Source organism: Ambystoma mexicanum, chromosome 7p (assembly GCF_040938575.1).
Source record: "Ambystoma mexicanum isolate Mex_15411 chromosome 7p, UKY_AmexF1_1, whole genome shotgun sequence".
NCBI classification, from domain to species: Eukaryota; Metazoa; Chordata; class Amphibia; order Caudata; family Ambystomatidae; genus Ambystoma; species Ambystoma mexicanum.
This window is the reverse complement of record NC_090939.1, coordinates 449,682,761-449,695,579: the sequence shown is the minus strand read 5'-3', so window position 1 is coordinate 449,695,579 and position 12,819 is coordinate 449,682,761. Positions and strand designations below refer to the sequence as shown.

The 12,819-nt window shown below is 41.7% G+C and overlaps 1 protein-coding gene across 1 annotated transcript in view; it reads right to left on the bottom strand.

Moving 5' to 3' along the window:
* Window positions 1–11,421: 11,421 nt before the first annotated feature.
* TBX19 (T-box transcription factor 19) overlaps window positions 11,422–12,819 on the bottom strand; it is a 383,843-nt gene continuing 382,445 nt past the window's right edge. The window contains exon 8 of the mRNA XM_069637357.1: window positions 11,422–11,802. Within this exon, the coding sequence (XP_069493458.1) occupies window positions 11,562–11,802 (241 nt within the window). The 3' untranslated portion in view covers window positions 11,422–11,561. The remainder of the gene's footprint in view (window positions 11,803–12,819) is intronic.

The following is a 12,819-nucleotide window of genomic DNA, read 5'->3' as shown; positions in this document are numbered from 1 at the left end:
TTGTAGAACAATTGCTCCCCCTTTGTCTGCTTTGCGAATAACTATCAGTTCATTATTTAGGAGGTTTTTCATTGCTTCTCCTTCTTTCTTACTGGTGTTGTTATACGTATTCCGATTTGTTAGGTTGAGTTCTAGTTTAACCAAATCATTTAAGACGCAATTCTCATAGGTCTTTGCCTCCGCGCTCTGCTGTGAAGAGGATACACAGAACGCCGATTTATTCTGCAACCCTGAGTCAGATTTCTCAGGTTCGTTTTCTGTTCCTTGGAAATGTTGGAACAAATGGATCTTGCGCATAAACTGGGCGAATTCTTGGCGAAAGGTAAATCTGTCGTGGTAATTCGTCGAAAACAAAACCCATTCCTTTTTCAAACATTGTATACTCAATAGATGTAGGTGAATAATCTGAGAGATTTACCACAATGCTTGCATGCTTTGTGTCACACGTCGTTCGAAGCCCCATTCGTCCTGGCCTCTCTCTAAAAAAGGTTGTTGTTGCATATTGCCCCTATTTTGTTGGTTACCACAGTTTGGCATGTTCCTGCCTCTGTAATTACGTTTGCCACGGGGGCGACTATTAGAACGTCCGCGATTAGAGTATGAGTCACCATTCAGACTGCCATCGCTTGAGCTAAAGGATGTGTTTTTGAATGCAACCTTTTTATTTCCTCCAGTAGGTGGGTCATTTTGTCCAGTCTGGTTATAGTTCTCCTGTGTGTAGGCAAAAGCCTTCTCATGAGTGAAATTTGTTAAGTCCCGGTTCATCCTGCGAACCCTTTCCCTTAAAGTATCCTCTTTAAAGTTCGTCATTTCCAGTAGGAGTGTGTCCAGTCTTTTTTTATCAAGTTCCAGGGTAACAGCTTTTTGAATTTCCTCTTCCAGGGTTTTTAAGTCAATTAGAATATTTTCAGTTATTTCGGTTGCCGTGTCTATTATCAGGATGACACAATCCCTGCCACACTTATTGGCTATGTAACTCCATTGTAGGATAAAGTTTTTATTATCCAAAAACAACCTTGGTTCGTTCCTTACGACTAGCCCTTGTGGCAGGGTACCATTTCGGAGATATTCCAGCATAATTGAACCATGAAGTTCGGTCCTTATGAGTCTTTTTCTTAGTTGACTCAACTCATCTCAATTACTTATGTTAGATGTTTCTTCACTCGACCCTCCAAGGCCTGATGCTTTTTCCACCAAATCTTTCACATACTGCTCATCGTAGCTTTTGCATCTTTCTAAAGCCATAATGGAAGAGCGCTAATCCTAGAGGAATACTTATCTAATGTTAGTGGGATGAGGAGAAAGATAATCGATCTAGACCTGGATCTTCCCTCAGAAATTGTTGTGTATACTTTATAAATAAATAACCTGTGTCAAAATGTATCCTATTAGGTTCCCATCGCCCAAATATTCCTATTCAAATATGTGGGTGCAGACCTATCCAAGTGTCACGGCCTATCAATTAAGACCACTATGCGAAATGAGAAAACACCTCACGGCCCATCGGCTGTACAAGAGCTACAAACAAACACCTTTGGGGAGGTAAGAGGATTATGAGCCCTCTTCTTAGCACATCCTCTATACTTTATAGGCGAAGCCTAGAACAACAGAAAACACAGTGCCAAGGGGCTTGATTTGATCCCTTTTCAATTGGTGTCCCAATGCTTGCAACATTAATCACCAGTTACTGATTAAATTCCAAACAGGTTTACAAAAAATATATATCATTTAGTAGTTTTCAGCGTCATTAAAAAACTTTGAGTTTGTTCATAGTCAGCATTAAAAAACTTCAGTAACCAGACAACTGGTATAAAGTGCAAATGCTAGTAGCATGTACCTCTTCACAATTCGGAAATAAAACAGCAGAATAATCAAAAAAATAGAATAATCACCACAGATACCAAAAAATAATAAACAGTGTGAAAACCAGGAGTGAGTAAAGATTGAGATCACTCCGGGGTAGTGTTGTGCAAATGTCACCAGAATCTAACTAATCACTCGCTACATTAGTTCTAATTCCAATTCAGACATACTCATTCATTCATTCATCAATTTCCCTACATGTTTCTTTCCGAACATGTGTGTAAACAAAGTAAGCAGAAATTCTTCAGGGGTAGTCTGCCGTCTACCAAAACCAAAAAATAACCCACTACTGATGTTGGTGAGGGTACAAATCACTTAGTAACAACTACAATCAAAATATTGCAGAGTCATTCAAGAGTAAGTAAAAAACACAATAACAAATATAATAGCTTTAAGCATATATTCATGTAAATTGGTGTAACCACTTCCAAAATAGCAATAGTGTGACTTCTTCACTGTGCTCATCCCTTGAAAATCAATCCATACTATTGTTTAAATTATTATATTAATATAGAAACAAATTGAAAGTTCCATCCGTGTGCTTTTTTATTATTATTGAATCAATAAGTCAGCCGACACGTGTTTCAGCTTGAGCGTCGTTATCAAGGCTGACAAAACGTTTCCCAGTATAAATACAATGCATACAAATGTATTTGGTATCATATGCAAATTCAAGGACCATAACCCAAGTTCATGATGGTACAATATTCAAGTAATATATATATTGCACATACCCATATGGTGGTCGATAATGCAGGAGGTTGGAGGGATGAACAGCGAAGATCAAAATATAGACAAAAGAAAAATTACCCATGAATTGTCAAATAATCATAGCATCTGAACTATCTCAGTTTCATTATGTTGGAAAGTTCCAGCAGCACCCCACAGTGACACCGCACAAGGAATAGAAAAGTGATCCCAAAGTGATAATAGTTGCATCATATGATTAGTGTCACTAATTGATTGAAGTTAGAAATTGTGAAGTTTTGTTTTTTTTATTTATTTTTATTTATTTTGGTTGGTTAAATTAACCTTTCAAAACAAATTTCTATATAACACTTTAAATTGCAAATCATATCATAACACATCAAGAAGAGACAAAAAGAAACACCATGAAAATATAAAATCAACATAAAAGTAGCTTGTCAAACTTAATTCAGAGCATTAGCCACATATAAACTAACTAAAACCTAAACATATAAAATATAGCAGTCCAAAGTAAAATAATCTTAAGTGACTACGTATTATTTTTAAATACAATGTAATCAGCTTGATTAATACAAATTCAATCTATGGACAATACCGAGCTTAAAAATTGCATTGTGGCTATTCTTATTGAAATTTTAGAAGTAGCAAATAGTTCATTCCACAATTCATCATCTGAGCGCGTCAAGTAATGTGTTTGAGTTAACTTGTGTAAAACAGTTATCCTTTGCTTCCTCAACGCAACACACACAATTAGTAGATGTTTTAATGTCTCTTCCATTCCCGCAATTTTACAGAATCGACAATACGATGCATCACGATGGATTAGTCCCCTTCTCAATCAGATTTGATTGGTTGGCCATAAATTCATACGAAATCTTAGAATTTGACTTCTAAGTGCATTTGACGGACACTTCAATAGATAGTCAGCTGATTGACGACATTTTTTATGACCAAAAGAAGGTCTATAAAAATCTTTTAGCAATAGGCATTTCTGTTGGCTATGTCGTCAATCCAGTTGGTATAACTTAAGTTTAGCTCTCGTTGGATTATTAAGAAAAAGATCCAACAAAATATTTGCTTCAGACAAGTCAGAAAGTACACTGTCTCTCCAACTAGATGGGAAGGAGTGTGGGGCCAGCAGTAGATAATTGGCCAGTATTGAGAGCAAATTATTTGTGGCAAGGTCCAATAAACATTTTCGAAAGAGACAGCATCTCTTCCAAGAGACTTGAATATGAATGATAAGATGCCCAATTCAAATCGCAAGACAGCAGTTGGTGTTGAGTTAGGACGTTTGAGTACTTTGTTTTCCAAAATTGAGCTTCCGCTCTATCCCAATATAGTGGTTTATCAGGAGGCCAGGATTCGGAACCATAGGTAATAATGGGGATAACTTTCTGTTGGAAAAAGGTTAAAACATGTGTACAAGAAAATTTACCAAATCTAGCCTGGAGAATATTGGCCTGAGAAATTAAATTAAAGTAAACAGTTTACCAGTTATGCTAGCTTTATGAGGGGTATTGGCAGGAGAGTTGCTAAATGTAACACCAAGATATTTATAGTCGGTGACTAGGGACAGTTTTTGATTCTGAAGGACCCACTCATAATGTTTAGATTGGCTCCATTTATTTTTCCCCAGTTCCATGATTTGGGTTTTCTCTAAATTAAACATTAGATTATTTTTGGCAGCAAATGTTTCTAGTTGGTTAAGTAGAGACTGCAGGCCACTTGGAGTTTGTGACATGAGAACCAAGTCATCAGCATAGAGAAGCCATGCGATGACTTGATTACCAAGTTTTGGGGCATCATTTATTATCCTCAGAAATTCAACGCCCATGTCAAGGATGAATAAGTTAAACAAGGTTGAAGCTAAAATACAACCTTGCTTAAACCCACGTTTAATGTGGATTATCTCTGATAGTAGTCTACTCAAATTCAATTTGACCTGCGTTGTTGTAGTTGTATGCAGGAGATTTATCAGTGCGATGAGAGATTGTGGGCAGCCAAATTTCAGCAATTTATTGATTAATAGTTGTCGGTCTACAGAGTCGAAAGCAAATCGAAAATCTACAAAGGCCAGGTACAGGGTTTGGCATCTTGTTGCATAAGCTGATTTGATAGCATTCAGCGTGGTAATATTAATAGAGGTCCCAAGGCCCGCAACAAAGCCAGTTTGAAAGAGATCTCTTTGATTTACACGAATGGCCCATGTATTAAGATCTCCCAGAATGATGCAGCTATAAATCTTCCCAGGCGCATCAAGAAGCGCTATGGGACGATAACTAGCCGGCATCGTGCGATCACCTTTTTTGTATATTGGGACCACTATAGCTTGGCACCAAGATGTTGGAATACATTGTTTCACTTGAATGGAGAAAAAGATGGTGTATAGAATGATTGCCCACAATTCAGGGTGCTGTTTTAGAACAAAATGCGAAAGCCCATCCGGTCCAGGGGCTCTGGAGGAGCTGGCCTTATTTATGTAAAATAGCACATCTTCTCGATCAAATTTGACAAGGAAAAGAAAATCAATTGGTTTACACAGTGTTTGATCAGAATTAGTCTGAGGGAGATCATAGATGTTAGTAAAGTATTCTACCCAACTTATTTCTGATACACCGTTAATTTGGGAGAACAACTGAGAGCAAGTTGTAGCTGAATTGATTAGCTTCCAGATCTGAGAGGTGTTTTTACCCTGAACTGTGTGCAGCCACTGCTCACCATCCCTTTGGAACATTTCCGCTTTATGACCATGTAACCAGTTCTTATAGTCGATCTTCAATTGGCGTAAGGACGACTCGCGATAATGTAGTGGAAGAAGCAGAATTTGCCTTTTTTGTTTGCGAAACAAGGACTTTCTGAGTCTGACTGATTGATCAAATACATGAGTTGGGCATGCATTATAGGGCAACTTACTTCTAGATATACCAGTGGAAGCAAATAGATGCATTTTGACACAATACTACAAGGGATTTTGTCCCTGCTCTATGAGGAGATGATTGTCCTTCGTAATTCGTATTAGAACCACTTGACCATGTATGTGTTCTGTCTATCTGATAGTTCCTCCATAAATTCAGGGAATCCTAGATAATAGGTGTCCTATTGCCATGTCGATGTAGGTTTTGTACGCCCACTTTTAAGCTCTATAAGAAGTGGTGAGTGATCCGAAACACCCCTACCCAATAATGTCGCAGAGATAAGCTTGTGACTGATATCGTGTGGGGTTAAAAAACGATCAGTTTTGGACATCGAGGCATGCTTCCCAGAGAAAAACATAAACCCTTGCTCTGAGGCATGCAGCACTCGATGTTTCCAGAAAACCCATTGATGTGGAAAAGGAACACAGTTTGGTAGGCACTTCTGAGTTCCTGCTGCCAATGTGAGTTTGGTCCTGATTTAGATCTGTGACATTTTTAAAATCCCCCCCTTAAAACCCATGTGTCCGCTTGGCTATGTGTTATCAGTGCCTGAAGGCCATTCAGCAGTTCCAAAGTAAGAGGGGGTTGCATACACAGCTACACAGGTGGCCACTCACAAGTCCTCCCTTACCAAAAGGAAGTAGCCACAGAAATCCTGCCATACCTCCATAAGCTTAAAGGAAATCCTCTAATGAATAGGTATTAGAGGGCCCTGTGCTTGCCTGGAAAAAACAGTGTGACATGCCGTTTTATAATTGGTTCTCCTAAAGAACGTACATTCTGTCCTGTGCGAAGACAGAGGGTGTCTCACCCGCTAGTCCTCAGGATCTCTCTCTCTCAGGTGGCCAGGGCACGGCCATCGCCTTTGGATCCAGACCCTGGGGGCAGACCAGTGCAGGAGGATCACCTGGGTGAGGGGTCTTCAGGGAGTGGGGGTGAGGCAGCTGATGCTGAGATGTGGTATTCCCCCCTATTTTGTTTATCCAACCCATACTTTATTTTAGGATGCTCCCAGGTCCCAACTTCCCCCTCCCCTTTTTACACAAACACTGGGCCAAGGAAGAGGGTGACTGAGAGTAACAACATTAACTTTCACACATCGTACTGGACATGTCCCGCTAATCGGGCCAGGCAAAGTCAGGCACTTAATTCTAAGTGCATACACCTGATACCAATTAGCTCTCCTCGCACGAATAAAAGGCAGAACCCAAAGACGCACTCTGAGCAAGGCAGAACAGGAGTACAAGCAGGGCTTGCGGGACAAAGGCAAACCTACTGGAGCAGAGTGACGGACCAAGGGTCGAAAAACCCCAAGAGTTCCCTACTGGAGGTCGTTGCCTCTGACAAGGCACGAAAGAGATATGGAGAAGGCCAGATCCCACAAGTGAAGACTGCATTGTGTTTCAAGGACGCAAGGGACCTTCCCGGGTGAACTGCAGAATTGGGGAGGCGAGGCCAAGCCTGTGGTACTAACCTTGACTCGTGAATTGGGAATCGCAAAACCAAGAAGAGACACACACAGTTGGTGAGTTGGCAAACGACCTGAAAGACCGGTGAGTGTTAAAGTGTGCTTTAAAGTAGCAACACTTTATCGCAAATGGAGGCTGCATGCATGTGAATGAAATGTGAGGAAAGACAGACCCATGTATGAACTTTGAAGTAAAAGACAGGTGCGAAAACAGCGATACTAAGTAACGGAGTGGTACGTCAAAAGAAAGTAGCCCACTCAAAAGTCTCAGTGAAAAGTAAATAGTTTGAAGAGATAAAGCATATGAATAGCAAAAGTGAGATAAAGAATTTAAACTCCTAGAGAAGGGGAAAGTGAAAGTTGAACTGTAAACGTTGAGTCGGAGTGGTCCTTTAGTAGAAACCACGCCCATTCGAAAGCCTTCGACATCCCAAAGTGATCCGAGCCCGAGAAGAGGGAGACCCGAAGTGAAATAAGCTTGGGGAAGGGAGCAAGTTTGTGTTGTACTTTATCATGAGACATCTAAGCCCAGCAGAGGGGAACCTACGAGAACTGTGTGGTGAAAGGTCTGAGCCCGATAGAGGTGGACCGTGGTGAACCTTTTGGTTGAAACATTATTTTGGAAGTCAAGAAAAGAGACTTAAATGTGGAAGCCCAGGCAGGCCTCGATCCACATTTTGGAACTGTTTATTGTGTTGGAAGCAGAGCCAGAGTGTGTCATACTGCCTACATGGACAGCCTTACTGTGTGAGGTCTAACGTGGGGAGGAGAGCTGGTTCAACCACATTTATGCAATTGAACACTGATTTTTCCTTTTGCATACATTTCTCCTTTTTATACTTTTTTGTACAATAGATAGGGCAGGCATTACGTTTTGTTAGCACAGGCCGTTTTGATTTGACAGACTCCACTAGGACTGTGCTATTTATTATTTGATGGTCGAGACTACTCCCATCTTAGTTATACGGCAAAATAGGAGTTTCTCCAACCCCAATAATTTCAATAAAGGTTTTACAAACTGTACCAATTGTGTCAGTGTCATACTTGTGATACTGTACCTCCTCTACATATGATGTCAGGAATGGGATACGACTCAATTGAGACAAATTGGGGGACACTAAACGTCCAGAAACTTAGTCACAGAGCCTCAGACCCCTCTACCACCCCAAAATAATCCTTAGGTTTTGATATTTGCATCAGCAGAGAAGCTACTATCTCCCCAGGGAAAAGAAGGATGATTCCCACGGATTTAGTCCTAATACCCCCTGCGGGTTGTTATATAAGGTTGGCCCCAAAATCTGGCCTGAAAGTTAGGTCTAGATGTCCTGGCAGGCGTCATAGACCCAGACTTTTGGGGAGACATAAAGGTTTTCCTACAGAACCATGGCGAAACTCAATTTGAAATACACTGTGGGGCCAACATTGCACAGGGAATTCTTGACAAGGCTCTATTTCCCCATTTTAAGAAAGAAAGTGAACCAGAGGAAACCGAGAGGTAGCTTGGGCTTTGGAGAGGCTGATGAAACACCTATCACTGAGGCAAAGTGGGAAGAAGAACCTACCATCCTTCCCAATCCAGCCTTCGCCCAGTGAAATGATTCAGCACTTGCAGAGGCTTTCTTACAAGTGATTCCTGTTAGTAAAGAGACCACCCCCTCATGTGCCATCAGCCCTGGGAATTTGCATCAGAAGACGCATATTAGGTACACACATTCCCTTCCCTTCCATCAGATTTTTACAAAAGAAACACTTTCCCGCATAACCGTCAGAGAGATATCCAATGCAATACATATACACCATGTAAAACAACACAAAAAGACCTCCCCTCTCTGTACTTTCCCCCAACCTGAAGCACCTTTCACCCTAATCCTGTGTTAACCAAACACGAGAGAACCCTTTGCATTGCCATAGAAATGAAAAACCTTTTGAAAGGCATTTCCATAGAAATGCCTTTCTACCCCTAAAGCTAAGAGGGGTTTTTGTAAGAAGGGCTTTTTGTAAGAATCTTCCCAGCTCTTTTGTGCAAAATAGTAATCTCCAATAATTCCAGCAGACCCATAGTTTTCTGACAAACTCCAGCTAGAAAAATATCATGAAAATAATTCCCCTTTTCTCTGTAAAGTTTTCTCCTAATGTTTTCGTCCCACCTTTTTTTGGGTGTTTTACTGCTCGTGGTAAACTTGTTTGCCAAGTTTAACAGTTTTGTTTTCCTTTCCACTGGGATGAGCAAGAACTCGCAGAGTTCTTGTGCTTCTCCGCAGACTCGGTTTACTCTCCTGCCCAGTACTGCTTGCTGTCGCCAGTGTTTCTTTGGGGACACATTTCACCCCCTTGCCACCCTAGTCAGCGCTTCCCTTATTTCCCTCAATTCACTCCCCACCCAGCCAGTCCCTCATTAGGGTTGTTCTTCTGCTTCCTGGATTCGTTGTCACCGCCGGCACAATGGACTCCGAGGGCTTTTAAGTGCTTCTTCGGACCACCGCTTCCACCTGCTGACAACGTTTCTGTTAGAAGGACTTCCCTGCCTGCGGTCCATAGTCTTCCACCAATGCCCCAAACTGGTCACATGTCCCTGACGGCTCGTTCCTTTCCAGCTTTTCTCCTCCTTTGCTCTGCTTTCGCTGCTCCAGCTGCTCCGCCTACTGCTGCTACTACTGCTTCTCTGTCTCCTTCGACCATCGTTTGCTTTGTATTTAGCCATCCTTCTTTTACTGGTGGAGGCCTAGAAAATTGCTTTTGGTTCTCGTGTCTGCCTCTTACAGCCATATGGGGCCTTCTCGTCCCTTTACTATCCACATGGTGGTATGGTTTTGCTATATACAAATATATATCTTTATGTGAACTTTTCCTGTCCGAGAAAGGAGAACTTGTAGGTTTATCATGGTAGTGTTCTGTCTCTTTCAAATCATACAGTCCAGCGTCATTGGGTTTAAGTTCCCCCGGGTGATTCCCTCTCAATGGGGTTTATTCAGGGATTGTTGTAGTTCCCTTCCTGGATCGACATGATCCCTTGTTTAAAGAGTTCTCATTGCTTTGTGCTTCGTCACACTTCAAAAGCTGATACACCAGATTGGATTTCTCTTGCTGGTTGCACATGCATAGGAGTCCCACAAGTACTCTAAGGTTCATGACTAGTCCGGCAGTAGTTCTCTTGGTAAGCTGAGCTCAGTTTGCAAAGCCGAGGCATGGCATTGCTCGATGGGGAGACTAAGACTACTCGCGCCTAGAAAAACTTGTGTACAGGCGAGTTATGAATGACCTATCATATCATATCACTGAAGTCAAACATAGTAAATCTCTAAAGCGAGGGGCCTGTCTTTAATAGCCCTCAGGACCAACATTCCTACTCTTGCTGATTATAGTGTTTTGGATTCCACAAACAGGTTTAGGTAAATGTGTGCAACAACTATTACAAGCCCCTGCCCCCTGTATGATCTATTTGGATCGGAACCAGGTGATTCTCCTCAGACCTCCCACAGGCCCTTCACAGAGCAGGTGGCAAAACCCAGGTCCCCACTGTCACCTCATGAAACTCCCCAAAAGTCAAGCAGGGGGCCCATCACACTGGGCTCCCAGGCCTGTAGCTCTTGTGCTTTCCCAGGCCAAATGCTGACATGGTATTGGTGCTGGATAGTGCAGGTGGAACAGCTAAAAAAAACAGTCAGGCTTATGGTGACATCACTGTTAAGGAGCTCCACCAGTACGGAGGGTTTGATGAAGTTCTGGAAGATGTGGTCCTGGTCTCTGGTGGCAGGAAGCCAGTTACAGCTACAGTTTGCTGCTTGTAGGAAGTATGCTGTACGCAAACATGAGAAAAGCGGCAGGAAGGTAGCAGGATGCAAGGCATTATTGGTTTTGGGGGCATATATGTGGTAGGTGTGAGAGGATGAAAGAACTGCAAATATTCTTTTTGGCTGCTTTTGGGGGTAGCGGGTGGTGAGGAATGGGAAGATGATCAGGTATTTTTTGGTACTCTTAGTGAAGTGGTAGATAGGGGGAGGTGCGTATCCTTGTTCTGTAAATTTCCCCCTACCCTCCCCTCTCCTTTCCCCACAATGCTGCTGGTCCATAGGGATACAGAGAGGTTGTAAAAGGGCACAGGGGGCATACTTAACAAGAACTGTACCTGAACAGCCATCAACAGTGGTGTGTATTTTGTGATTCTGAGTAACATCATTGATAACTCGAGCTTCAATCTCAATGTCTACCGGATTTCACTCTAAATCCAAATTCCTGTATAGTGCACTCTGCCATTATTTAATTCTTGAATACTTTTTAAAAATATTTTCTTAGTTTTATCTTGTGAAATCTGTATTTTTTGTCTTTGTGAAGGGGACACATAATTTGCCTTTGCTGAAATCCTACTCCCCAGAACATGCAAATGGGGTAAACCGGTATAAAATGACACAAAAAGAAAACTAATTAATTTCTCCATTTTGTTCAATACTTTTATTGAATGTGCCTTACAGATTATCTTTCTCTAATGATAGATTTCAATATGCTCCATATTTTACATAAATAAATGAACTTGTGGGTTGTTTCTGTTTTTAAATTTTCCACTGAAATCTGATCTCTATATGGTACCATGAGAGTAAGTGTTTGTGCTAGAAGGAATGGGAGGAAACAGATGTCCAAGTGGATACCGATAGCCTGGCAAGAGGTGCCTCTCCTGGTATTTCAATGCTGCTGGTTCCTTGCGGTGTGACGGAAGACGGAGGACTGGATGGGGCCATAGAAAGCGGGTTACTTCTGAGGAACGCACTCGGTGGAGTGACAGCCATGTTATTCCCATGGTTGGCAACATTAATCGTGCTGTTGCTGACCGTCCACAAGCATGGATAGTGACTGAAAAGATTAAAGAAGAAATGTTATTACTTTTATTAATATCAATAGAGTTAAGAGTCACCATTGTTCATTGTAACAATAAAGCTTCAGATTAACATTTTAAAAGTTTCCTTTAAATGTCTTGACCAACGGGGGTGTAAGAAGGGAATTTAAGGGTAAAATTGTGCTTTTGCATCTAGCATTGCATCGTATGGCAAAAACATACAAAAATGATTAGAGGTACAGTGAATTATAGATCAACAGTACAGTTAGTTCCTGACTTTTCTTTATAGTTAAAAAGGACATTGAAATCTAAGATGGTCAATTGGTACCCGGCGAGGAACAATCAGATTGTTACAAACAATCTGATTGGCCCTCGCTGGGTCGTTACCTGGCTGGGAAAGACTCACTCGAAGTGCTCTATTCGGCGCTCCGAGTCCCGCAGAGTTACTTTCCCAGCCGCCATGGAAAGGGAGAAGAGACTGTGTGTAGTCCCTTCTCCCCGTTCCATGGCGACCATTTTGTTTGTGTTTTCTTCAATTTTTTTAATGGCCGCTATGGAAATGGCAAAGGGAGTACATGTAGTACCTTATCCCTGATCCCTGGCGGCCATTTCTTTTGTTTTTTTCTCGAGTTGAAAAACGGTTTCAATGCTGTTTCTCAACCTGAGAAAAAATGCTATTAGTACCCAGGTACGACAGGCAGGGATACTACTAGCAATAGAACCCTCAGAGGGGTGGCATTACTGGTCTGGCAAGGCCCCCTGGGCTACGTTAAAGCCCTTGCTTTTTTCAGGCTTGTAACTATCGCCTGGGGGCATTAACAGACTGGTAATGCACCCCCTCCTCGGGTTCTATTGCGTTATAAATTAACAAAGTGCAGCCACGTGGTTAGGCTGAATTTGCTAGTTATTCTCAAGCATGAACACTTGCTATATGATTGTTTGAGAACCTAAACTCTAACAAAAAGGAGGTAGAGGGAAAGAACCAACAAGCATACCCTCAAACTATGAGGTAAACCCTTCATACATCAAAACAC